The 25,282-nt window shown below is 47.5% G+C and overlaps 1 protein-coding gene across 1 annotated transcript in view; it reads left to right on the forward strand.

Moving 5' to 3' along the window:
- Positions 1–25,282, forward strand: part of LOC124032168 (plexin-A2-like) — a 582,788-nt gene that overhangs the window by 456,696 nt on the left and 100,810 nt on the right. Inside the window, exons 18-19 of the mRNA XM_046344331.1 lie at positions 24,140–24,379; positions 24,627–24,770. Of these exons, the coding sequence (XP_046200287.1) occupies positions 24,140–24,379; positions 24,627–24,770 (384 nt within the window). The remainder of the gene's footprint in view (positions 1–24,139; positions 24,380–24,626; positions 24,771–25,282) is intronic.

The following is a 25,282-nucleotide window of genomic DNA, read 5'->3' on the forward strand; positions in this document are numbered from 1 at the left end:
CTTCCCCTTCCTCCCCTGGGAACAAATGAAACTGAATGATTACTAACTTACAGTGAACAATTTCACTAATCCAAAACACTGACTCCTTTTGGCGCACACATACCTCAGAAGTAGCAGCTACAAAAATGATTTCAACCAAACTGAGCAACAACCAACACAGGACATCACAGAAGCTCTCTCTCCTGATAAAGGAACACTGGCTTTTATCTGGCCGGAGAAGGAGTTGGTAAATGAAAACAGCTGTTTCCCCTGACAAGAGGGAGGGGTCAGAGCTCCAATCGTCGATGGTGCCGATCAATCGGCTGCTTAGAATCCAGGAAGCCATTTCCTGAAATACACACATACAAACACATACAAACCCAAAACAACACAGAAACTGGGGAACGTAACAATTGCTCTTTCTATGACAGATTGACCAGGTGAATCCAGTTGAAAGTTATTATTCCTTATTGATGCCACTTCAATCCATGTAGATCACATATGTCAGAGTCAAGGCCCGCGGGCCACATCCGGCCCGCGAGAAGGTTTTTTACGGCCCCTGGGATGATCTTGATTTATTATTAGAACCGGCCCGCAGACCGCAGCAAGCCGGCAGCCCGCAGATCTTTTACACGCACCAATACTACATTTCCCACAATGCAACGGTGACGCACCGAGCAGTAGGCTGCTTCATTTCAATATTTATTGGCACAGCAGTTGTCAGCATCACAGTAAAATTAACTTTCAGATACCCATCAAAAATGGCAAAACGGAAGGTGGACACTGAGAACCGGGGGTTTCAAACAAGGTGGGAGTCGGAGTATTTGTTCACGGAGGTAGCTGGAAAACCTGTGTGTCTTCTGTGTGGAGAAAGTGTGGCGGTACTGAAAGAGTTAATCTGAGACGACATTATGAAACGAAACACGCGGACAAAAACAAGAATATGGACATGGAACAAAGGCTACAAAAGGCAGAGGAATTAAAACGAGGCCTCAAATCTCGACAGGCTCTGTTCAAAAAAGCCAAATCACAAGGCCAGGCTGCTGTCAAGGCCAGTTTTATTTTGGCAGAAGAGATCGCTAAATCAGCCCGGCCATTTACGGAGGGGGATTTCATCAAAAACTGCATGATTAAAGTTTGTGACGAAGTTTGCCCAGAAAAAGGCAACTCTTTTTAAATGTGAGTCTGAGCAGAAACACCATTGCCGAGAGAGTAGACCAGTTGTCCATCAATCTAAAAGAGCAGCTTGTGAAAAAGGGAAAAGATTTCATTGCATATTCCTTGGCTGTGGATGAGAGCACCGACATTTCTGACATTGCCCAGTTGTCAATTTTCATCCGCGGAGTGGACTCCAGCCTAAGCGTGACAGAGGAGTTTTTGGCTTTACGTCCTATGCATGGCACAACTACGGGGCATGATTTGTATGAAGAGGTGTCAAGATGTGTAAATGAGATGGAGCTGCCTTGGGAAAAACTCGTGGGTTTGACAACCGACGGAGCACCTGCGATGTGTGGACACAGGAGCGGACTGGTGGTGAAGATACGGGAAAAGATGCAAGAGGAAAACGCGACAGGTGAGCTGACAGCTTATCATTGTATCATACACCAGGAAGCGTTGTGCGGTAAAGCCTTGAAAATGGAGCATGTAATGAGCATCATCACGCGCACAGTTAACTTTATCAGAGCCAAAGGTTTGAATCACCGCCAGTTCAAGGCATTTCTGACGGAGTTAGAAACGGAGCATGGTGATTTGCCTTATCACACAGAGGTGCGATGGCTAAGCCAGGGAAAGGTGCTTCAAAGATGTTTCGAGCTTCGTGAGGAGATTTGTCTGTTCTTGGACAGCAAAGGGAAAGACACAACACAACTCCGAGACGAAATGTTTCTGTGTGAAATGGCTTTTCTGTGTGACATTACGAGTCATCTGAATGCAATGAACTTGCAGCTGCAGGGTCGGGATCGTGTCATCTCTGATATGTACAGTACAGTGAAGGCATTTAAAACCAAACTGACTCTGTGGGAGACGCAGATGCGGAAAGAAAATTTGAGCCACTTTCCCAGCTGCCAGACCATGAAAGAGAAGCTCTCTACCAGTGCGTTCCCGAGCGCACAGTTGGCTGATAAAATAGGTATGCTTGCCGCTGACTTTCGACGCCGATTTGCTGACTTTGAAGCACAAAAAGCAGGTTGGAACTGCTCGGTAACCCATTTGCTGTTGACGTGGAAAGCTCACCACCAAACCTCCAAATGGAGTTGATTGACCTCCAATGCAATGATGCACTGAGGGCAAAATATGCGGCAGTGGCTGCTGCGGAGTTCGCCCGTTTCCTCCCCGACACAATGCCCCAGCTGCGCATCCAGGCTGCTCAAACGTTGTCTATGTTTGGCAGCACATACCTGTGTGAACAACTGTTTTCTTTGATGAACTTGAACAAAACATCACACAGAAGTCGACTTACTGCTGAACACCTCCACTCAATTCTGAGGATTTCCTCAGCTCAGAGCCTTACCCCGAACATTGATGAACTTGTGGAAAAGATGGGACACCACCAAGTATCACCCTCAACCTCAAACAAGTGAACATTACTGTGCAATCACATATTTAGAGTTTTTACTCAGTTCAAGTTTAAAAGTTAAAGTTTAATATTTGTTTTCACTGCATGTTACTTCTCCTTAAACAAAGTGTTGTTTTTGATTAATAGATTTTTGCACTTTATTTTATTGTATTTCAATCCAATTATATTTTAAAAATATTTCAGTTGAGTGGATGATAGAAAATTGCTATTATTGTTTTTTTCTTTGAAGTAAATTTAGCCCACTTGCTAAAATAGAAAATATAGGCTACTGATGGTGCCTTGAATACCGGTTTCTTTCATTTAATGTTCATGTTATGGGGATTTTTATATAAAGGAAATTTGTCTTTTGTGTCTGTTGAAAATTAAAGATTACTGACAGAGCCATAAGAAAATATTGCTTTATTTATCTGATCATATTGGAATATATTTGTTAGGTTTTCAGTAGGTTCAATTAGGTTCACTAGACTATATGCGTCATTTAAAAAATTTTCAATGAACATTCGAACAGTCCGGCCCTCGGCTTGTAGCTAAATTTTTTATTTGGCCCTCCGTCCATTTGACTTTGACACCCCTGATGTAGATGAAGGGGAGGAGACGGGTCAAAGAAGGATTTTGAAGCTTTGAGACAGTTGAGACATGGATTGTGTGTGTGCCATTCAGAGGGTGAATGAGCAAGACAGCATATCTAAGTGCATTTGAACTGTGTATGGTTGTAGGTGCCAGGCACACCGGTTTGAGTTTGTCAAGAACTGCAACGCTGGGTTTTTCACGCTCAACATTTTCGTGTGTGTATCAAGAATGGTCCACCACCCAAAGGACATTCAGCCAAATTGACACAACTGTGGAAAACATTGGAGTCAACATGGGCCAGCATCCGTGTGGAACGCTTTCCATGCCCTGACGAATTGAGGCTGTTGTGAGGGTAAAAGGGAGTGCAACTCAATATTAGGACGGTGTTCCTAATGTTTTGTCCACTCAGTGTATAATGAACACTCAGATAGAATGAAGGAATATATGGTGACTCCACTATAGATACATCCTGCTCCCTCTCCATTACATCATGATAAAGGCTTGGTTAATAACCTCTCCTACGTCTTCCAGTATTGTCAGGTTATTTTCTCCTCATCCACTACGTCTGCACCATGTCAGGATTTGGCCAGGGTTGTTCCGGTTTTTGGTCACTAGATGCCCCCATTGTGCCTTTTGACCTTTTGTTTTCCCTTGATCCCCATTATTATTTGCACCTGTGCCTCGTTTCCCCTGATTGTATTTAAACCCTTTGTTTTCCTCAGTTCTTTGCTCTGTGTTTGTATGTTAGCACCCAGCCCTAGTACTCTGTGAACTCTTGTTGATCCCGGTGGACTCTCTTGTGGAATTCTGTTTTTTTGTTCTTGTTTGTTTGTTTTTGAGTATCTTTTGAGGCTTTTTTGTGCTTTCTTGGAGGATTACCTTTGTTCTTGTGGAATTCCTTTTGAGGTTGTGGAGTTACATGTTTTCCTGAAGAACTTCACTTTTTACTTAATTAAATGCACCGTCTCAAGTACTGCTGTGTCTGCCTCATCTTCTGGGTTCTGCCGACTATTCGTGGCTCAGTTGGTTTAGTGACTGTTTCTCACTCCGGAGACCCGGGTTCGTAACCGAGTCCTGACACACCATCCATCCCCTCCTCTCTCAACTCTCCATCCATCCATACGACTAATATCAGAGCCATATTGTCAGAATGAACAGCTGGTGGAAACAAACAGGACATGGAAGGAAATGGATGTGGGGTAACTTACTTCCGGCGCCGACTGAGATGGCCGCCTCGCTTCGCGTTCCTAGGAAACTATGCAGTTTTTTGTTTTTTTACGTGTTATTTCTTACATTAGTACCCCAGGTCATCTTAGGTTTCATTACATACAGTCGAGAAGAACTACTGAATATAAGATCAGCGTCAACTCACCATCAGTACGACCAAGAATATGTTTTCCGCGACGCGGATCCTGTGTTCTGCCTTACAAACAGGACAACGGAATGGATCGCATGCAGCGACCCAAGGAAACGACTCCGAAAAAGAGGGAAACGCGGCGGTGTTCTGGTCAGACTCCGAAAAAGGGCACATCGCGCACCACTTCCCAGTATTCTTCTTGCCAATGTCCAGTCTCTCGACAACAAGGTTGATGAAATCCGAGCAAGGGTGGCATTCCAGAGGGACATCAGAGACTGCAACGTTCTCTGCTTTACGGAAACATGGCTTACTGGGAAGACGCTATCCAGGGCGGTGCAGCCAACGGGTTTCTCCACGCATCGCGCCGACAGAAACAAACATCTCTCTGGTAAGAAGAGTGGCGGGGGCGTATGCCTCATGACTAACGGGACATGGTGTGATGAAGGAAACATACAGGAACTCAAATCCTTCTGTTCACCTGATTTAGAATTCCTCACAATCAAATGTAGACCGCATTATCTTCCAAGAGAATTCTTATCGATTATAATCACAGCCGTATATTTCCCCCCCAAGCAGACACATCGATGGCTCTGAACGAACTTTATTTAACTCTTTGCAAACTGGAAAACATATATCCGGAGGCTGCATTCATTGTAGCTGGGGATTTTAACAAAGCCAATCTGAAAACAAGACTCCCTAAATTTTATCAGCATATCGATTGCGCAACCAGGGGTGGTAAAACCTTGGATCATTGTTACTCTAACTTCCGCGACGCATATAAGGCCCTGCCCCGCCCCCCTTTCGGAAAAGCTGACCACGACTCCATTTTGCTGATCCCTGCCTACAGGCAGAAATTAAAACAAGAGGCTCCCACGCTGAGGTCTGTCCAACGCTGGTCAGACCAAGCTGACTCTACACTCCAAGACTGCTTCCATCACGTGGACTGGGACATGTTTCGTATTGCGTCAGATGGGAATATTGACGAATACGCTGATTCGGTGTGCGAGTTCATTAGAACGTGCGTCGAAGATGTCGTTCCCATAGCAACGATAAAAACATTCCCTAACCAGAAACCGTGGATTGATGGCAGCATTCGCGTGAAACTGAAAGCGAACCACTGCTTTTAATTAGGCAAGGTGTCTGGCAACATGACTGAATACAAACAGTGCAGCTATTCTCTCCGCAAGGCTATTAAACAAGCTAAGCGTCAGTACAGAGACAAAGTGGAATCTCAATTCAATGGCTCAGACACAAGAGGCATGTGGCAGGGTCTACAGTCAATCACGGACTACAAGATGAAATCCAGCCCAGTCACGGACCAGGATGTCTTGCTCCCAGGCAGACTAAATAACTTTTTTGCCCGCTTTGAGGACAATACAGTGCCACTGACACGGCCTGCAACGGAAACATGCGGTCTCTCCTTCACTGCAGCCGAGGTGAGTAAGACATTTAAACGTGTTAACCCTCGCAAGGCTGCAGGCCCAGACGGCATCCCCAGCCGCGCCCTCAGAGCATGCGCAGACCAGCTGGCCGGTGTGTTTACGGACATATTCAATCAATCCCTATACAAGTCTGCTGTTCCCACATGCTTCAAGAGGGCCACCATTGTTCCTGTTCCCAAGAAAGCTAAGGTAACTGAGCTAAACGACTACCGCCCCGTAGCACTCACTTCCGTCATCATGAAGTGCTTTGAGAGACTAGTCAAGGACCATATCACCTCCACCCTACCTGACACCCTAGACCCACTCCAATTTGCTTACCGCCCAAATAGGTCCACAGACGATGCAATCTCAACCACACTGCACACTGCCCTAACCCACCTGGACAAGAGGAATACCTATGTGAGAATGCTGTTCATCGACTACAGCTCGGCATTCAACACCATAGTACCCTCCAAGCTCGTCATCAAGCTCGAGACCCTGGGTCTCGACCCCGCCCTGTGCAACTGGGTACTGGACTTCCTGACGGGCCGCCCCAGGTGGTGAGGGTAGGCAACAACATCTCCTCCCCGCTGATCCTCAACACGGGGCCCCACAAGGGTGCGTTCTGAGCCCTCTCCTGTACTCCCTGTTCACCCACGACTGCGTGGCCACGCACGCCTCCAACTCAATCATCAAGTTTGCGGACGACACAACAGTGGTAGGCTTGATTACCAACAACGACGAGACGGCCTACAGGGAGGAGGTGAGGGCCCTCGGAGTGTGGTGTCAGGAAAATAACCTCACACTCAACGTCAACAAAACTAAGGAGATGATTGTGGACTTCAGGAAACAGCAGAGGGAACACCCCCTATCCACATCGATGGAACAGTAGTGGAGAGGGTAGCTAGTTTTAAGTTCCTCGGCATACACATCACAGACAAACTGAATTGGTCCACTCACACTGACAGCGTCGTGAAGAAGGCGCAGCAGCGCCTATTCAACCTCAGGAGGCTGAAGAAATTCGGCTTGTCACCAAAAGCACTCACAAACTTCTACAGATGCACAATCGAGAGCATCCTGGCGGGCTGTATCACCGCCTGGTACGGCAACTGCTCCGCCCTCAACCATAAGGCTCTCCAGAGGGTAGTGAGGACTGCACAACGCATCACCGGGGGCAAACTACCTGCCCTCCAGGACACCTACACCACCCGTTGTTACAGGAAGGCCATAAAGATCATCAAGGACATCAACCACCCGAACCACTGCCTGTTCACCCCGCTATCATCCAGAAGGCGAGGTCAGTACAGGTGCATCAAAGCTGGGACCGAGAGACTGAAAAACAGCTTCTATCTCAAGGCCATCAGACTGTTAAACAGCCACCACTAACATTGAGTGGCTACTGCCAACACACTGTCATTGACACTGACCCAACTCCAGCCATTTTAATAATGGGAATTGATGGGAAATGATGTAAATATATCACTAGCCACTTTAAACAATGCTACCTTATATAATGTTACTTACCCTACATTATTAATCTCATATGCATATGTATATACTGTACTCTACATCATCGACTGCATCCTTATGTAACACATGTATCACTAGCCACTTTAACTATGCCACTTTGTTTACTTTGTCTACACACTCATCTCATATGTATATACTGTACTCGATACCATCTACTGTATGCTGCTCTGTACCAGCACTCATTCATATATCCTTATGTACATGTTCCTTATCCCCTTACACTGTGTATAAGACAGTAGTTTTGGAATTGTTAGTTAGATTACTTGTTGGTTATCACTGCATTGTCGGAACTAGAAGCACAAGCATTTCGCTACACTCGCATTAACATCTGCTAACCATGTGTATGTGACAAATAAAATTTGATTTGATTTGATATCAGCTACTAATATCAGTCATTGCCAAGAATATTGCTCACATAATCTTTGACCCTTGACCTAACAGAGCTGTCTCCTCTCTTGTACTCATGACCCCTGAAGCCCATTTCCTCTACTGCCTCCCTCTCTCCAAGTCAGAGACCTGGCGCAGGGTGGCTGGGCTGAGTGGGCTGCTGCAGATTGCAGTAGATTCTGCTAATGAATTCAACCAGAGGGCCTAGACTGTGAACGTCATAGCTGCTGTACAAAGTACTACTCCATCCCCATCCAGTGCCTGTCAGGGGAAAGATTCAAATCAAATCAAATCAAATTTATTTATATAGCCCTTCGTACATCAGCTGATATCTCAAAGTGCTGTACAGAAACCCAGCCTAAAACCCCAAACAGCAAACAATGCAGGTGTAAAAGCACGGTGGCTAGGAAAAACTCCCTAGAAAGGCCAAAACCTAGGAAGAAACCTAGAGAGGAACCGGGCTATGTGGGGTGGCCAGTCCTCTTCTGGCTGTGCCGGGTAGAGATTATAACAGAACATGACCAAGATGTTCAAATGTTCTTAAATGACCAGCATGGTCAAATAATAATAAGGCAGAACAGTTGAAACTGGAGCAGCAGCACAGTCAGGTGGACTGGGGACAGCAAGGAGCCATCATGTCAGGTAGTCCTGGGGCACGGTCCTAGGGCTCAGGTCCTCCGAGAGAGAGAAAGAAAGAGAGAATTAGAGAGAGCATATGTGGGGTGGCCAGTCCTCTTCTGGCTGTGCCGGGTGGAGATTATAACAGAACGTGGCCAAGATGTTCAAATGTTCATAAATGACCAGCATGGTTGAATAATAGTAAGGCAGAACAGTTGAAACTGGAGCAGGAGCATGGCCAGGTGGACTGGGGACAGCAAGGAGTCCTCATGTCAGGTAGTCCTGGGACATGGTCCTAGGGCTCAGGTCCTCCGAGAGAGAGAGAGAAAGAAAGAGAGAATTAGAGAGAGCATATGTGGGGTGGCCAGTCCTCTTCTGGCTGTGCCGGGTGGAGATTATAACAGAACGTGGCCAAGATGTTCAAATGTTCATAAATTACCAGCATGGTTGAATAATAGTAAGGCAGAACAGTTGAAACTGGAGCAGGAGCATGGCCAGGTGGACTGGGGACAGCAAGGAGTCATCATGTCAGGTAGTCCTGGGGCATGGTCCTAGGGCTCAGGTCCTCCGAGAGAGAGAAAGAAAGAGAGAAGGAGAGAATTAGAGAACGCACACTTAGATTCACACAGGACACCTGAATAGGACAGGAGAAGTACTCCAGATAAACAAACTGACCCTAGCCCCCCGACACATAAACTACTGCAGCATAAATACTGGAGGCTGAGACAGGAGGGGTCAGGAGACACTGTGGCCCCATCCGAGGACACCCCCGGACAGGGCCAAACAGGAAGGATATAACCCCACCCACTTTGCCAAAGCACAGCCCCCACACCACTAGAGGGAAATCTTCAACCACCAACTTACCATCCTGAGACAAGGCCGAGTATAGCCCACAAAGATCTCCGACACGGTACAACCCAAGGGGGGAACCCAGACAGGCCGACCACAACAGAGAATCAACCCACCCAGGTGACGCACCCCCCCCAGGGCCGGCACGAGAGAGCCCCAGCAAGCCAGTGACTCAGCCCCCGTAACAGGGTTAGAGGCAAAGAATCCCAGTGAAAAGAGGGGAACCGGCCAGGCAGAGACAGCAAGAGCGGTTCGTTGCTCCAGAGCCTTTCCGTTCACCTTCCCACTCCTGGGCCAGACTACACTCAATCATATGACCCACTGAAGAGATGAGTCTTCAGTAAAGACTTAAAGGTTGAGACCGAGTTTGCGTCTCTGACATGGGTAGGCAGACCGTTCCATAAAAATGGAGCTCTATAAGAGAAAGCCCTGCCTCCAGCTGTTTGCTTAGAAATTCTAGGGACAATTAGGAGGCCTGCGTCTTGTGACCGTAGCGTACGTGTAGGTATGTACGGCAGGACCAAATCAGAGAGGTAGGTAGGAGCAAGCCCATGTAATGCTTTGTAGGTTAGCAGTAAAACCTTGAAATCAGCCCTTGCTTTGACAGGAAGCCAGTGTAGAGAGGCTAGCACTGGAGTAATATGATCAAATTTTTTGGTTCTAGTCAGGATTCTAGCAGCCGTATTTAGCACTAACTGAAGTTTATTTAGTGCTTTATCTGGGTAGCCGGAAAATAGAGCATTGCAGTAGTCTAACCTAGAAGTGACAAAAGCATGGATTAATTTTTCTGCATCATTTTTGGACAGAAAGTTTCTGATTTTTGCAATGTTACGTAGATGGAAAAAAGCTGTCCTCGAAATGGTCTTGATATGTTCTTCAAAAGAGAGATCAGGGTCCAGAGTAACGCCGAGGTCCTTCACAATTTTATTTGAGACGACTGTACAACCAAATGATTTCATAGCTGTTGTCCTAGAGCAACTGTATACTGGATGATGAAAGGGATCAATACTAAGGACCGACAGGACCGATAGCACGGATAGGACTGATAGGACTGATAGCTAAGGAACAATATTTGCTGAAAAAAAATGTTTCATAATTCATTTAAATGCGTACTAGTCTGGTTGGAGTAGAATACCTGAGGCTTTTCTAAGATTGTGGGTGGCAAGATAATTATTCTCTGCTCCGTCATAGTAGCCTATACGAGCCTTGAGATGATTGACAGCATGATATGGCTGCACATCTTGGGACTCAGATACACCATTTCCCTCATCACGACCCATATAAACCCCTATGCTGTTTTTCTTCACGACCCATATAAACCCCTATGCTGTTTTTCTTCACGACCCATATAAACCCCTATGCTGTTTTTCTTCACGACCCATATAAACCCCTATGTTTTTCTTCACGACCCATATAAACCCCTATGCTGTTTTTCTTCACGACCCATATAAACCCCTATACTGTTTTTCTTCACGACCCATATAAAACCCTATGCTGTTTTTCTTCACGACCCATATAAAACCCTATGCTGTTTTTCTTCACTACCCATATAAAACCCTATGCTGTTTTTCTTCACTACCCATATAAAACCCTATGCTGTTTTTCTTCACGACCCATAAAAACCCCTATGCTGTTTTTCTTCACGACCCATATAAACCCCTATGCTGTTTTTCTTCACTACCCATATAAACCCCTATGCTGTTTTTCTTCACTGCCCGTATAAAACCCTATGCTGTTTTTCTTCACTACCCATATAAAACCCTATGCTGTTTTTCTTCACTACCCATATAAACCCCTATGCTGTTTTTCTTCACTACCCGTATAAAACCCTATGCTGTTTTTCTTCACTACCCATATAAAACCCTATGCTGTTTTTCTTCACTACCCATATAAACCCCTATGCTGTTTTTCTTCACTACCCGTATAAAACCCTATGCTGTTTTTCTTCACTACCCATATAAAACCCTATGCTGTTTTTCTGCACGACCCATAGAAAACCCAATGCTGTTTTACTTCACAACCCATATAAAACCCTATGCTGTTTTTCTTCACTACCCATATAAACCCCTATGCTGTTTTTCTTCACTACCCATATAAAATCCTATGCTGTTTTTCTTCACCACCCTGACATAGCCAGTATTTCTCCCTTCACTACCTTGACATAGGCAGTATTTCCCCCGTCACTACCCTGACATGCCAGTATTTCTCCCTTCACTACCATGACATAGCCAGTATTTCTCCCTTCACTACCCTGACATAGCCAGTATTTCTCCCTTCACTACCATGACATAGCCAGTATTTCTCCCTTCATTACCCCAGACATAGCCAGTATTTCTCCCTTCACTACCATGACATAGACAGTATTTCTCCCTTCACTACCATGACATAGCCAGTATTTCTCCCTTCACTACCCTGACATAGCCAGTATTTCCCCCTTCACTACCCTGACATAGCCAGTATTTCCCCCTTCACTACTCTGACATAGCCAGTATTTCCCCCTTCACTACCCTGACATAGCCAGTATTTCTGCCTTCACTACTCTGACATAGCCAGTATTTCCCTCTTCACTACCCTGACATAGGCAGTATTTCCCCCGTCACTACCCTGACATAGCCAGTATTTCTCCCTTCACTACTCTGATATAGCCAGTATTTCCCCCTTCACTACCCAGACATAGCCAGTATTTCCCTCTTCACTACCCAGACATAGCCAGTATTTCCCCCTGCACTACCCTGACATAGCCAGTATTTCCCTCTTCACTACCCTGACATAGGCAGTATTTCCCCCGTCACTACCCTGACATAGCCAGTATTTCACCCTTCACTACCCAGACATAGCCAGTATTTCCTCTGTCACTACCCAGACATAGCCAGTATTTCCCCCTGCACTACCCTGACATAGCCAGTATTTCCCTCTTCACTACCCTGACATAGGCAGTATTTCCCCCGTCACTACCCTGACATAGCCAGTATTTCCTCCGTCACTACCCTGACATAGCCAGTATTTCCCTCTTCACTACCCTGACATAGGCAGTATTTCCCCCGTCACTACCCTGACATAGCCAGTATTTCCCCTGTCACTACCCTGACATAGCCAGTATTTCCTCCGGCACTACCCTGACATAGCCAGTATTTCCCCCTGCACTACCCTGACATAGCCAGTATTTCCCCCTTCACTACCCAGACATAGCCAGTATTTCCTCCGTCACTACCCAGACATAGCCAGTATTTCCCCCTGCACTACCCTGACATAGCCAGTATTTCCCTCTTCACTACCCTGACATAGCCAGTATTTCCCCCTGCACTACCCTGACATAGCCAGTATTTCCCCCTTCACTACCCAGACATAGCCAGTATTTCCTCCGTCACTACCCAGACATAGCCAGTATTTCCCCCTGCACTACCCTGACATAGCCAGTATTTCCCTCTTCACTACCCTGACATAGGCAGTATTTCCCCCGTCACTACCCTGACATAGCCAGTATTTCCTCCGTCACTACCCTGACATAGCCAGTATTTCCCTCTTCACTACCCTGACATAGGCAGTATTTCCCCCGTCACTACCCTGACATAGCCAGTATTTCCCCTGTCACTACCCTGACATAGCCAGTATTTCCTCCGTCACTACCCTGACATAGCCAGTATTTCCCCCTGCACTACCCTGACATAGCCAGTATTTCCCCCTTCACTACCCAGACATAGCCAGTCTTTCCTCCGTCACTACCCAGACATAGCCAGTATTTCCCCCTTCACTACCCTGACATAGCCAGTATTTCCCCCTTCACTACTCTGACATAGCCAGTATTTCCCCCTGCACTACCCTGACATAGCCAGTATTTCCCCCTTCATTACCCAGACATAGCCAGTATTTCTCCCTTCACTACTCTGACATAGCCAGTATTTCTCCCTTCACTACTCTGACATAGCCAGTATTTCTCCCTTCACTACTCTGACATAGCCAGTATTTCTCCCTTCACTACTCTGACATAGCCAGTATTTCTCCCTTCACTACTCTGACATAGCCAGTATTTCTCCCTTCACTACTCTGACATAGCCAGTATTTCTCCCTTCACTACCCTGACATAGCCAGTATTTCTCCCTTCACTACTCTGACATAGCCAGTATTTCCCCCTGCACTACCCTGACATGGCCAGTATTTCCCCCTTCACTACTCTGACATAGACAGTATTTCTCCCTTCACTACCCTGACATAGCCAGTATTTCCCCCTTCACTACCCAGACATAGCCAGTATTTCCTCCGTCACTACCCAGACATAGCCAGTATTTCCCCCTGCACTACCCTGACATAGCCAGTATTTCCCCCTTCACTACTCTGACATAGCCAGTATTTCCCCCTGCACTACCCTGACATGGCCAGTATTTCCCCCTTCACTACTCTGACATAGCCAGTATTTCCCCCTGCACTACCCTGACATAGCCAGTATTTCCCCCTTCATTACCCAGACATAGCCAGTATTTCCCCCTTCATTACCCAGACATAGCCAGTATTTCTCCCTTCACTACTCTGACATAGCCAGTATTTCTCCCTTCACTACTCTGACATAGCCAGTATTTCTCCCTTCACTACTCTGACATAGCCAGTATTTCTCCCTTCACTACTCTGACATAGCCAGTATTTCTCCCTTCACTACTCTGACATAGCCAGTATTTCTCCCTTCACTACCCTGACATAGCCAGTATTTCTCCCTTCACTACTCTGACATAGCCAGTATTTCCCCCTGCACTACCCTGACATGGCCAGTATTTCCCCCTTCACTACTCTGACATAGACAGTATTTCTCCCTTCACTACCCTGACATAGCCAGTATTTCTCCCTTCACTACCCTGACATAGCCAGTATTTCCCCCTTCACTACTCTGACATAGCCAGTATTTCCCCCTTCACTATTCTGACATAGCCAGTATTTCCATCTTCACTACTCTGACATAGCCAGTATTTCTCCCTTCACTACCCTGACATAGCCAGTATTCCCCTCTTCACTACTCTGACATAGCCAGTATTGCCCCCTTCACTACTCTGACATAGCCAGTATTCCCCTCTTCACTACTCTGACATAGCCAGTATTGCCCCCTTCACTACTCTGACATAGCCAGTATTGCCCCCTTCACTACCCTGACATAGCCAGTATTGCCCCCTTCACTACTCTGACATAGCCAGTATTGCCCCCTTCACTACCCTGACATAGCCAGTATTGCCCCCTTCACTACTCTGACATAGCCAGTATTGCCCCTCTTCACTACCCTGACATAGCCAGTATTGCCCTCTTCACTACTCTGACATAGCCAGTATTGCCCCCTTCACTACTCTGACATAGCCAGTATTGCCCCCTTCACTACTCTGACATAGCCAGTATTGCCCTCTTCACTACTCTGACATAGCCAGTATTGCCCCCTTCACTACCCTGACATAGCCAGTATTGCCCCCTTCACTACTCTGACATAGCCAGTATTGCCCCCTTCACTACTCTGACATAGCCAGTATTGCCCCCTTCACTACTCTGACATAGCCAGTATTGCTCCCTTCACTACCCAGACATAGCCAGTATTGCCCCTTCACTACTCTGACATAGCCAGTATTGCCCCCTTCACTACTCTGACATAGCCAGTATTGCCCCCTTCACTACTCTGACATAGCCAGTATTGCCCCCTTCACTACCCAGACATAGCCAGTATTGCCCCCTTCACTACTCTGACATAGCCAGAATTCCCCTCTTCACTACCCTGACATAGCCAGTATTGCCCTCTTCACTACTCTGACATAGCCAGTATTGCCCCCTTCACTACTCTGACATAGCCAGTATTGCCCTCTTCACTACTCTGACATAGCCAGTATTGCCCCCTTCACTACTCTGACATAGCCAGTATTGCCCCCTTCACTACTCTGACATAGCCAGTATTGCCCTCTTCACTACTCTGACATAGCCAGTATTGCCCCTTCACTACTCTGACATAGCCAGTATTGCCCCCTTCACTACTCTGACATAGCCAGTATTGCCCCCTTCACTACCCAGACATAGCCAGTATTGCCCCTTCACTACTCTGACATAGCCAGTATTGCCCCCTTCACTACCCAGACATAGCCAGTATTGCCCCCTTCACTACTCTGACATAGCCAGTATTGCCCCCTTCACTACTCTGACATAGCCAGTATTGCCCCCTTCACTACTCTGACATAGCCAGTATTCCCCTCTTCACTACTCTGACATAGGCAGTATTGCCCCCTTCACTACTCTGACATAGCCAGTATTGCCCCCTTCACTACTCTGACATAGCCAGTATTGCCCCCTTCACTACCCAGACATAGCCAGTATTGCCCCCTTCACTACTCTGACATAGCCAGTATTCCCCTCTTCACTACTCTGACATAGCCAGTATTCCCCTCTTCACTACCCAGACATAGCCAGTATTGCCCCCTTCACTACTCTGACATAGCCAGTATTCCCCTCTTCACTACTCTGACATAGCCAGTATTGCCCCCTTCACTACTCTGACATAGCCAGTATTCCCCTCTTCACTACTCTGACATAGCCAGTATTGCCCCTTCACTACTCTGACATAGCCAGTATTGCCCCCTTCACTACTCTGACATAGCCAGTATTGCCCTCTTCACTACTCTGACATAGCCAGTATTGCCCCCTTCACTACCCTGACATAGCCAGTATTGCCCCCTTCACTACTCTGACATAGCCAGTATTGCCCCCTTCACTACTCTGACATAGCCAGTATTGCCCCCTTCACTACTCTGACATAGCCAGTATTGCCCCTTCACTACCCAGACATAGCCAGTATTGCCCCCTTCACTACTCTGACATAGCCAGTATTGCCCCTTCACTACTCTGACATAGCCAGTATTGCCCCCTTCACTACTCTGACATAGCCAGTATTGCCCCCTTCACTACCCAGACATAGCCAGTATTGCCCCCTTCACTACTCTGACATAGCCAGAATTCCCCTCTTCACTACCCTGACATAGCCAGTATTGCCCTCTTCACTACTCTGACATAGCCAGTATTGCCCCCTTCACTACTCTGACATAGCCAGTATTGCCCTCTTCACTACTCTGACATAGCCAGTATTGCCCCCTTCACTACTCTGACATAGCCAGTATTGCCCCCTTCACTACTCTGACATAGCCAGTATTGCCCTCTTCACTACTCTGACATAGCCAGTATTGCCCCCTTCACTACTCTGACATAGCCAGTATTGCCACCTTCACTACTCTGACATAGCCAGTATTGCCCCTTCACTACCCAGACATAGCCAGTATTGCCCCCTTCACTACTCTGACATAGCCAGTATTGCCCCTTCACTACCCAGACATAGCCAGTATTGCCCCCTTCACTACTCTGACATAGCCAGTATTGCCCCCTTCACTACTCTGACATAGCCAGTATTGCCCCTTCACTACTCTGACATAGCCAGTATTCCCCTCTTCACTACTCTGACATAGGCAGTATTGCCCACTTCACTACTCTGACATAGCCAGTATTGCCCCCTTCACTACTCTGACATAGCCAGTATTGCCCCCTTCACTACCCAGACATAGCCAGTATTGCCCCTTCACTACTCTGACATAGCCAGTATTGCCCCCTTCACTACTCTGACATAGCCAGTATTGCCCCTTCACTACTCTGACATAGCCAGTATTGCCCCTTCACTACTCTGACATAGCCAGTATTCCCCTCTTCACTACTCTGACATAGCCAGTATTGCCCCCTTCACTACTCTGACATAGCCAGTATTCCCCTCTTCACTACTCTGACATAGCCAGTATTGCCCCCTTCACTACTCTGACATAGCCAGTATTGCCCCCTTCACTATTCTGACATAGCCAGTATTCCCCTCTTCACTACCCAGACATAGCCAGTATTGCCCCCTTCACTACTCTGACATAGCCAGTATTGCCCCTTCACTACTCTGACATAGCCAGTATTCCCCTCTTCACTACTCTGACATAGCCAGTATTCCCCACTTCACTACTCTGACATAGCCAGTATTGCCCCCTTCACTACTCTGACATAGCCAGTATTCCCCTCTTCACTACTCTGACATAGCCAGTATTGCCCCCTTCACTACTCTGACATAGCCAGTATTCCCCTCTTCACTACTCTGACATAGCCAGTATTGCCCCCTTCACTACTCTGACATAGCCAGTATTCCCCTCTTCACTACTCTGACATAGCCAGTATTGCCCCCTTCACTACTCTGACATAGCCAGTATTCCCCTCTTCACTACTCTGACATAGCCAGTATTCCCCTCTTCACTACTCTGACATAGCCAGTATTCCCCTCTTCACTACTCTGACATAGCCAGTATTCCCCTCTTCACTACTCTGACATAGCCAGTATTGCCCCCTTCACTACTCTGACATAGCCAGTATTCCCCTCTTCACTACTCTGACATAGCCAGTATTGCCCCCTTCACTACTCTGACATAGCCAGTATTGCCCCCTTCACTACTCTGACATAGCCAGTATTGCCCCCTTCACTACTCTGACATAGCCAGTATTCCCCTCTTCACTACTCTGACATAGCCAGTATTTCCCTCTTCACTACCCAGACATAGCCAGTATTGCCCCCTTCACTACTCTGACATAGCCAGTATTTCCCTCTTCACTACCCTGACATAGCCAGTATTCCCCTCTTCACTACCCTGACATAGCCAGTATTCCCCCTTCACTACTCTGACATAGCCAGTATTCCCCTCTTCACTACTCTGACATAGCCAGTATTGCCCCCTTCACTACTCTGACATAGCCAGTATTCCCCTCTTCACTACTCTGACATAGCCAGTATTGCCCCCTTCACTACTCTGACATAGCCAGTATTTCCCCCTTCACTACTCTGACATAGCCAGTATTGCCCCCTTCACTACTCTGACATAGCCAGTATTGCCCCCTTCACTACTCTGACATAGCCAGTATTCCCCCTTCACTACTCTGACATAGCCAGTATTGCCCCCTTCACTACTCTGACATAGCCAGTATTGCCCCCTTCACTACTCTGACATAGCCAGTATTGCCCTCTTCACTACTCTGACATAGCCAGTATTCCCCTCTTCACTACTCTGACATAGCCAGTATTCCCCTCTTCACTACCCTGACATAGCCAGTATTCCCCTCTTCACTACTCTGACATAGCCAGTATTCCCCTCTTCACTACTCTGACATAGCCAGTATTGCCCTCTTCACTACTCTGACATAGCCAGTATTGCCCTCTTCACTACTCTGACATAGCCAGTATTGCCCCCTTCACTACTCTGACATAGCCAGTATTTCCCCCTTCACTACCCTGACCACTAACCTTATAGGCACTAAGCTCAGTGTCTTATTCTGACTGGTCTCTTTAGATCTACATACATCACATTAAATCACATCCAAGTCATTGCTGAGTCTTATATGACAGCCTTTCTCAGAAGACAGGATTCAGGGAGAGGGAGACATGATTTCTCACCGCCCCAAACACACAGAGTATTGAAGGAGTGTGTTGAAAACATGCAGCATCTTTCCAGCTATCTATCCCAGCTCTGAACAGATGGTAGTGGGAGCCATACTGTACTGCAGTTGACTTGCAAATGCATTGCTGTTCCGTTGTGTTCCAACCAAGACAGAGACAGACAGGCGGAGTGTAATGCTGTGGTGGCGTCTGTTTCTCTCTGTAACACACCACTGTTAAAACATGGAGACTACAGCAACATGGAACTTTAGCTTTTTACTGTCTCAATGTGTGAGAGAAATCAAGTGTATTCGTAGCTATAAAAAAGCTTATTTGCTCAAAACTATGACAGTGAATTGGTGTTTATTTGCAGTTAATAAGGGACTTATTGGCCAGAATGTTTTAAGTTAATAAGTACATACATTCACAAGCAGCTTTTGATAATAATAGCACACGATAAGAACAGTGTATACATGAGGTTTTTCAGTATTTGTTCTATAACTGTCATCTATTCTAAGCTTTATCTGTAATATATAATAGGATTACTGTAGAAGATTCTTGGAGAAAATGTGTCAGCAGAGCTAATGTGTGTCTCTCTCTCTCTCCTCCCCCCCCTCTCTCTCTCTCTCTCTCTCTCTCTCTCTCCTTCCACTCTCTCTATCCCCCTCTCTCTCTCTCTCTCTCTCTCTCTCATCCCCCCCTCTCTCTCTCTCCTTCCACTCTCTCTATCCCCCTCTCTCTCTCTATCCCCCTCTCTCTCTCTCTCTCTCTCTCTCTCTCTCTCTCTCTCTCTCTCTCTCTCCTCCCCCCCTCTCTCTCTCTCTCTCCCCCCCTCCCTCTCTCTCTCTCTCTCTCTCTCTCTCTCTCTCTCTCTCTCTCTCTCTCTCTCTCTCTCTCTCTCTCCCCCTCCCCCTCTCTCTATCCCCCCCTCTCTCTCTCTCTCTCTCCCCCCCTCTCTCTCTCTCTCTCTCTCTCTCTCTCTCTCTCTCTCTCTCTCTCTCTCTCTCTCTCTCTCTCTCTCTCTCTCCTTCCACTCTCTCTATCCCCCTCTCTCTCTCTCTCTCTCTCTCTCTCATCCCCCTCTCTCTCTCTCTCTCTCTCTTCCCCTCTCTCTCTCCCTCTCTCTCTCTCTCTCTCTCTCTCTCTCTCTCTCTCTCTCTCTCTCTCTCTCTCTCTCCTTCCACTCTCTCTATCCCCCCCCTCTCTCTCTCTCTCTCGCTCTCTCTCTCTTCCCCTCTCTCTCTCTCTCTCTCTCTCTCTCTCTCTCTCTCTCTCTCTCTCTCTCTCTCTCTCTCTCTCTCTCTCTCTCTCTCTCTCTCTCTCTCTTCCCCTCTCTCTCTCTCTCTCTCTCCTTCCTCTCTCTCTCTCTCCTTCCTATCTCTCTCTCTCTCTCTCTCCTTCCTCTCTCTCTCTCTCCTTCCTATCTCTCTCTCCTTCCTCTCTCTCTCTCTCTCTCTCCTTCCTCTCTCTCTCTCTCTCTTCCCCCTCTCTCTCTCTCTCTCTCTCTCTCTCTCTCTCTCTCTCTCTCTCTCTCTCTCTCTCTCTCTCTCTCTCTCTCTCTCTCTCTCTCTCTTCCCTCCTCTCTCTCTCTCTCTCTCTCTCTCTCTCTCTCTCTCTCTCTCTCTCTCTCTCTCCTTCCTCTCTCTCTCTCTCCTTCCTATCTCCCTCTCCTTCCTATCTCTCTCTCTCTCTCTCTCTCTCTCTCTCTCTCTCTCTCTCTCTCTCTCACTGACATTCAAACTTAGACTGTAGATGCACAATGTCACTACTCTGCGGGAGTAGAGGGAGTGTTGAGACCTTGTAATGTGGGCTATTATATAGACATCGAGTCCAGCCGCAGCAGCACACATGTCGACAGCTGTAATGTGGGAACTGTGTTTCATTTAACCCAGTAGCAGAGCCGACTTCCTGCTGAACCCAACCCAGTCCTCCACGGGCCTCCAGCAGGACCAGCCCTAAGTTACCATACAGCTAGCCACTTAATAATGCATCCTACGATTCCTTCCTGCATGGGGAAGAATGGGAATACTCTTGTACTCTGTAGTTCTACCTCAAAGAGCATGGTTGTGGTAACTAAGACAATTCTCACTCTATACACTAGAGGTGGGAGCAAGCCACTATTATTCACAAGCAATCACAAGGTCCGAGTCTCAAGTTGAGTTCCAAGTAGAATGGGTCAAGACTCGAGTCAAGTCCAAGTCATGCATTGTAAGAGCAAGTCAAGTGGAGTCCAGTCACAAGTTTAAGTCAAGTAAAAAACATCTATACATGTAACGACAAATCTTTGTCTATTTATTGAGGCTACCAGACAGCCCTTTTCATTATATTGTCTACAAAATATTTTTATTAGCGTATGTAATTGTAAAATAGTGATAAGGGCATGAAATCAGCAGAAGGCAGGTTGACTTCATCAGAGTGAAGATGTATTTGCTGGTCTTGGTGATCCTGTGGTGAAAGCGTCATAGCATACAAAATATACAAGTAGATTTATCAAATGTACACAGGCAACAGCCCAAAAGAAATAGCCTCTGTATCAGGCTTAACCTTCCCTATCTGAACGAACACTGCTCTAGACTAGAGCATAGGACAACAGGTAAGAGGTGTGGTACTCTGCTGGCGCTACAGAGCTTTGAAGACATTTGGCTCTAATTAAGTTTCTCCTAAGAGTGAGAGAGGCTCCGGCAGCAGCAGGAGTGCAGCACAGTAATCTATTGTGTTCCTCTACTGTTTGTAGTGCTACAGCTTGTTCCCTCACGTGGAAAATGTCTGCTCCTGGGCATACAGATGGAAAATGTCTGCTCCTGGGCATACAGATGGAAAATGTCTGCTCCTGGGCATACAGATGGAAAATGTCTGCTCCTGGGCATACAGATGGAAAATATCTGCTCCTGGGCATACAGATGGAAAATATCTGCTCCTGGGCATACGGATGGAAAATGTCTGCTCCTGGGCATACAGGTGGAAAATGTCTGCTCCTGGGCATACAGATGGAAAATATCTGCTCCTGGGCATACAGATGGAAATATCTGCTCCTGGGCATTCAGATGGAAAATATCTGCTCCTGGGCATATAGATGGAAAATATCTGCTCCTGGGCATACAGATGGAAATTAATATCATTCAAGAAGCCATGACTTCACCTCAACCTGCCAGATTGGTTATATGTCCAAGTGATTGGGATATGCCCCCCTGTCCTCTTACATGTCTTAGCTTGAGGCTGTCTTACCTTGAGACTCTCTCTCTCTTCACCACTCTCTCTCTCACCACTCTCTCTCTCTCCCCCTATCTCCTTCCCTTTCCCCCAGTGTGTGCTATTGTATTAAGTGTAACATTCAATAAACTCTCAACTTTACATGGTATTACAGTAGGTGGTTGACAGGCTATATGGTATGAATATACTCGTTCAGCTTTTAGAATGAAAAGAGTAAAGCCAGGCGGTCTGTCTTACCTCATCCCGCTTGACTTGCTCTTGTCTCATGTCTCATATTGGAGGGCTTAGATTATTAGAGCATGATGGCTGGCTAGTGTGGATCCCTTCAGTAGCCTGGTTCCATCTTTTGGTGAATAAAGCATCTCAAGAGCTAATGTGTCTCTCTCTCTCTCTCTCTCTCCCTTCTCTCTTCCCCTCTCTCTCTCCTTCCCCCTCTCTCTCTATCTCTCTCTCTCTCTCCCCCCTTCTCTCCCCCTCTCTCCTTCCCCTCTCTGTCTCTCTCTCTCCCCCCTTCTCCCCCTCCCCTCTCTCGCTCTCTCTCACCCTCTCTCTCTCCTTCCCCTCTCTCTCTCTCTCCCCTTCTCTCTCCCCTCTCTCTCTCTCTCCCCCTTCTCTCTTCCCCCTCTCCTTCCCTTTCTCTCTCTCTCTCTCTCTCGCTCTCTCTCTCGCTCTCCTTCCTGTTCTCTCTCTCGCCTTCCTTTTCTCTCTCCCCCTCTCTCTCTCCTTCCCCTCTCTCTCTCTCTCTCTCTCTCTCTCTCTCTCTCTCTCTCTCTCTCTCTCTCTCTCTCTCTCTCTCTCTCCCCCCATTCTCTCTCCCCCTCTCCTTCCCTTTCTCTCTCTCTCTCTCTCTCTCTCTCTCTCTCCCTCTTCTCTCCCCACCCGCTCTCTCTCCTTCCCCACTCTCTCTCTCCTTCCCCTCTCTCTCCCCCTTCTCTCTTCTCCTCTCTCTCTCCTTCCCCTCTCTGTCTCTCTGTCTCCCCCTTCTCTCCCCCTCTCTCGCTCTCTCTCCCCCTCTCTCTCTCCTTCCCCTCTCTCTCTCTCTCCCCCTCTCCTTCCCTTTCTCTCTCTCCCCTTCTCTCTTCTCCTCTCTCTCTCCTTCCCCTCTCTGTCTCTCTGTCTCCCCCTTCTCTCCCCCTCTCTCTCTCTCTCTCTCTCTCTCTCTCTCTCTCTCTCTCTCTCTCTCTCTCTCTCTCCCTCTCTCTCTCTCTCCCCCTTCTCTCTTCCCCTCTCTCTCTCTCTCCCCTCTCTCCCCCTCTCTCTCTCTCCCCCTTCTCTCTCCCCCTCTCTCTCTCCTTCCCCTCTCTGTCTCTCTGTCTCCCCCTTCTCTCCCCCTCTCTCGCTCTCTCTCCCCCTCTCTCTCTCCTTCCCTTTCTCTCTCTCTCTCTCCCCCCTCTCCTTCCCTTTCTCTCTCTCTCTCTCTCTCTCTCTCTCTCTCTCTCTCTCTCTCTCTCTCTCTCTCTCTCTCTCTCTCTCTCTCTCCCCCTTCTCTCTCTCTCTCTCTCTCTCTCTCTCTCTCTCTCTCTCTCTCTCTCTCCCCTTCTCTCTCCCCTCTCTCTCCTTCCCCTATCTCTCTCTCTCCCCCTTCTCTCTCTCTCTCTCTCTCCTTCCCCTCTCTCTCTCCTTCCATTTCTCTGTCTCTCCTTCCTTTTTTCTCTCTCTCTCTCTCCTTCACCACTCTCTCTCTCTCTCCCCCTATCTCCTTCCCTTTCTCTCTCTCTCCAACCTGTTCTCTCTCCTTCCCTCCTCTCTTTCTCTCCCTCTCTCTTTCCCTCCCTCTCTGTCTCCCCTCTCTCTCTCTCCTTCCCCTCTCTCTCTACTTCATTTTCTCTCTCTCTCTCCTTCACCACTCTCTCTCTCTCCCTATCTTCTTCCCTTTCTCTCTCTCTCCAACCCGTTCTCTCTCCTTCCCTCCTCTCTTTCTCTCCCTCTCTCTTTCTCTCCCTCTCTCTTTCCCTCCCTCTCGGACTCCCTTCTCTCTCTCTCCTTCCCCTCTCTCTCTACTTCCTCTTCTCTCTCTCTCTCCTTCACCACTCTCTCTCTCCCTATCTTCTTCCCTTTCTCTCTCTCTCCAACCCGTTCTCTCTCTCTCTCTCTCTCTCTCTCTCTCTCTCTCTCTCTCTCTCTCTCTCTCTCTCTCTCTCTCTCTCTCTCTCTCTCTCTCTCTCTCTCGCCCTCTCGCCCTCTCGCAGATGTGTAAGGTTCTGAATAGCACCAGTATGAGTTGCGTTGCTCCGTCCCTGGTGGCAGAGTACCATCCAGGCCTGGACACTGTCAAACATGCTGATGAGTTTGGCTTTATCTTCAACAACGTCCAGACTCTGCTAGTCTATAACAACACCAACTTCCTCTACTACCCCAACCCATACTTTGAACCTCTCAGCACCAATGGGGTCCTGGAGCAGAAGCCTGGCGCGCCCATCATTCTCAAGGTATGGGAGCTTACTGAGATTGTAATCAATCAAATGGATGGATACAGCTCTGTAAAGGACAGCACTTAGATAGCAACCCGGTCTAGACCCGGACAAGACCTAGCTTGTAGAAACCAAGAGAGGGTTTAGGTGTGTGTCATCATTACTGCACCATAACAACCAATGATTATTTTTGAGGGGCTTCATATTACCTTAGTTGAGCTTTGCTATGTTTCTCCCTCCTTATCCCCCTCCTCTCCCCCCACAGGGCAAAAACCTGGTGCCCCCGGCCTCAGGAGGGGTGAAGCTCAACTACACTGTACTGATTGGGGAGACCCCCTGCTCAGTCACTGTGTCTGAGACCCAGCTGCTGTGTGAGCCCCCCAACCTCACGGGCCAGTACAAAGTCATGGTACCTCAATCAGTCTGTCCAAGTACACACACAACAAAACAGAAACACACACTTAAACAGACACTGACAAACACACACACACAGACGCACACCATCTCCTCCTGTCTCTCTTTTCTGTCTCTGTGTGTCAGAGTGTCTGTGATTTATTTTCCATAACGTTTGACCTGTAAACTCCATTATTTTTGCACTTGTGGTTGTTCATTCAGCTGAGAGAAACAGGTCAAAGACACGGCAGTGTAACTGGGCTCTGGCTGTCAAAAGGTTCTGCAAGAATCCACTGCAATTATTTCTACCAGTCTTCTCACTTATTGAGTTCAAGCCCCCAGAACTTCACTCTTCACTGTCCTCCATGTCGGGGTGTCTGGGTGTCTGGGTGGGTGTGTCTATGCACACTGTGTCTGTGTGCTGTATGGGTTTATTTAACTGAATCGAACTGTGTGTGTGTGTGTGCCTGTGTGTTTATGTGTGTGTGTTTGCATGTGTGTGTTTAATATACTGTGTGTGTGTGTGTG

The sequence above is a fragment of the Oncorhynchus gorbuscha genome, linkage group LG03, assembly GCF_021184085.1.
Source record: "Oncorhynchus gorbuscha isolate QuinsamMale2020 ecotype Even-year linkage group LG03, OgorEven_v1.0, whole genome shotgun sequence".
NCBI lineage: Eukaryota > Metazoa > Chordata > Actinopteri > Salmoniformes > Salmonidae > Oncorhynchus > Oncorhynchus gorbuscha.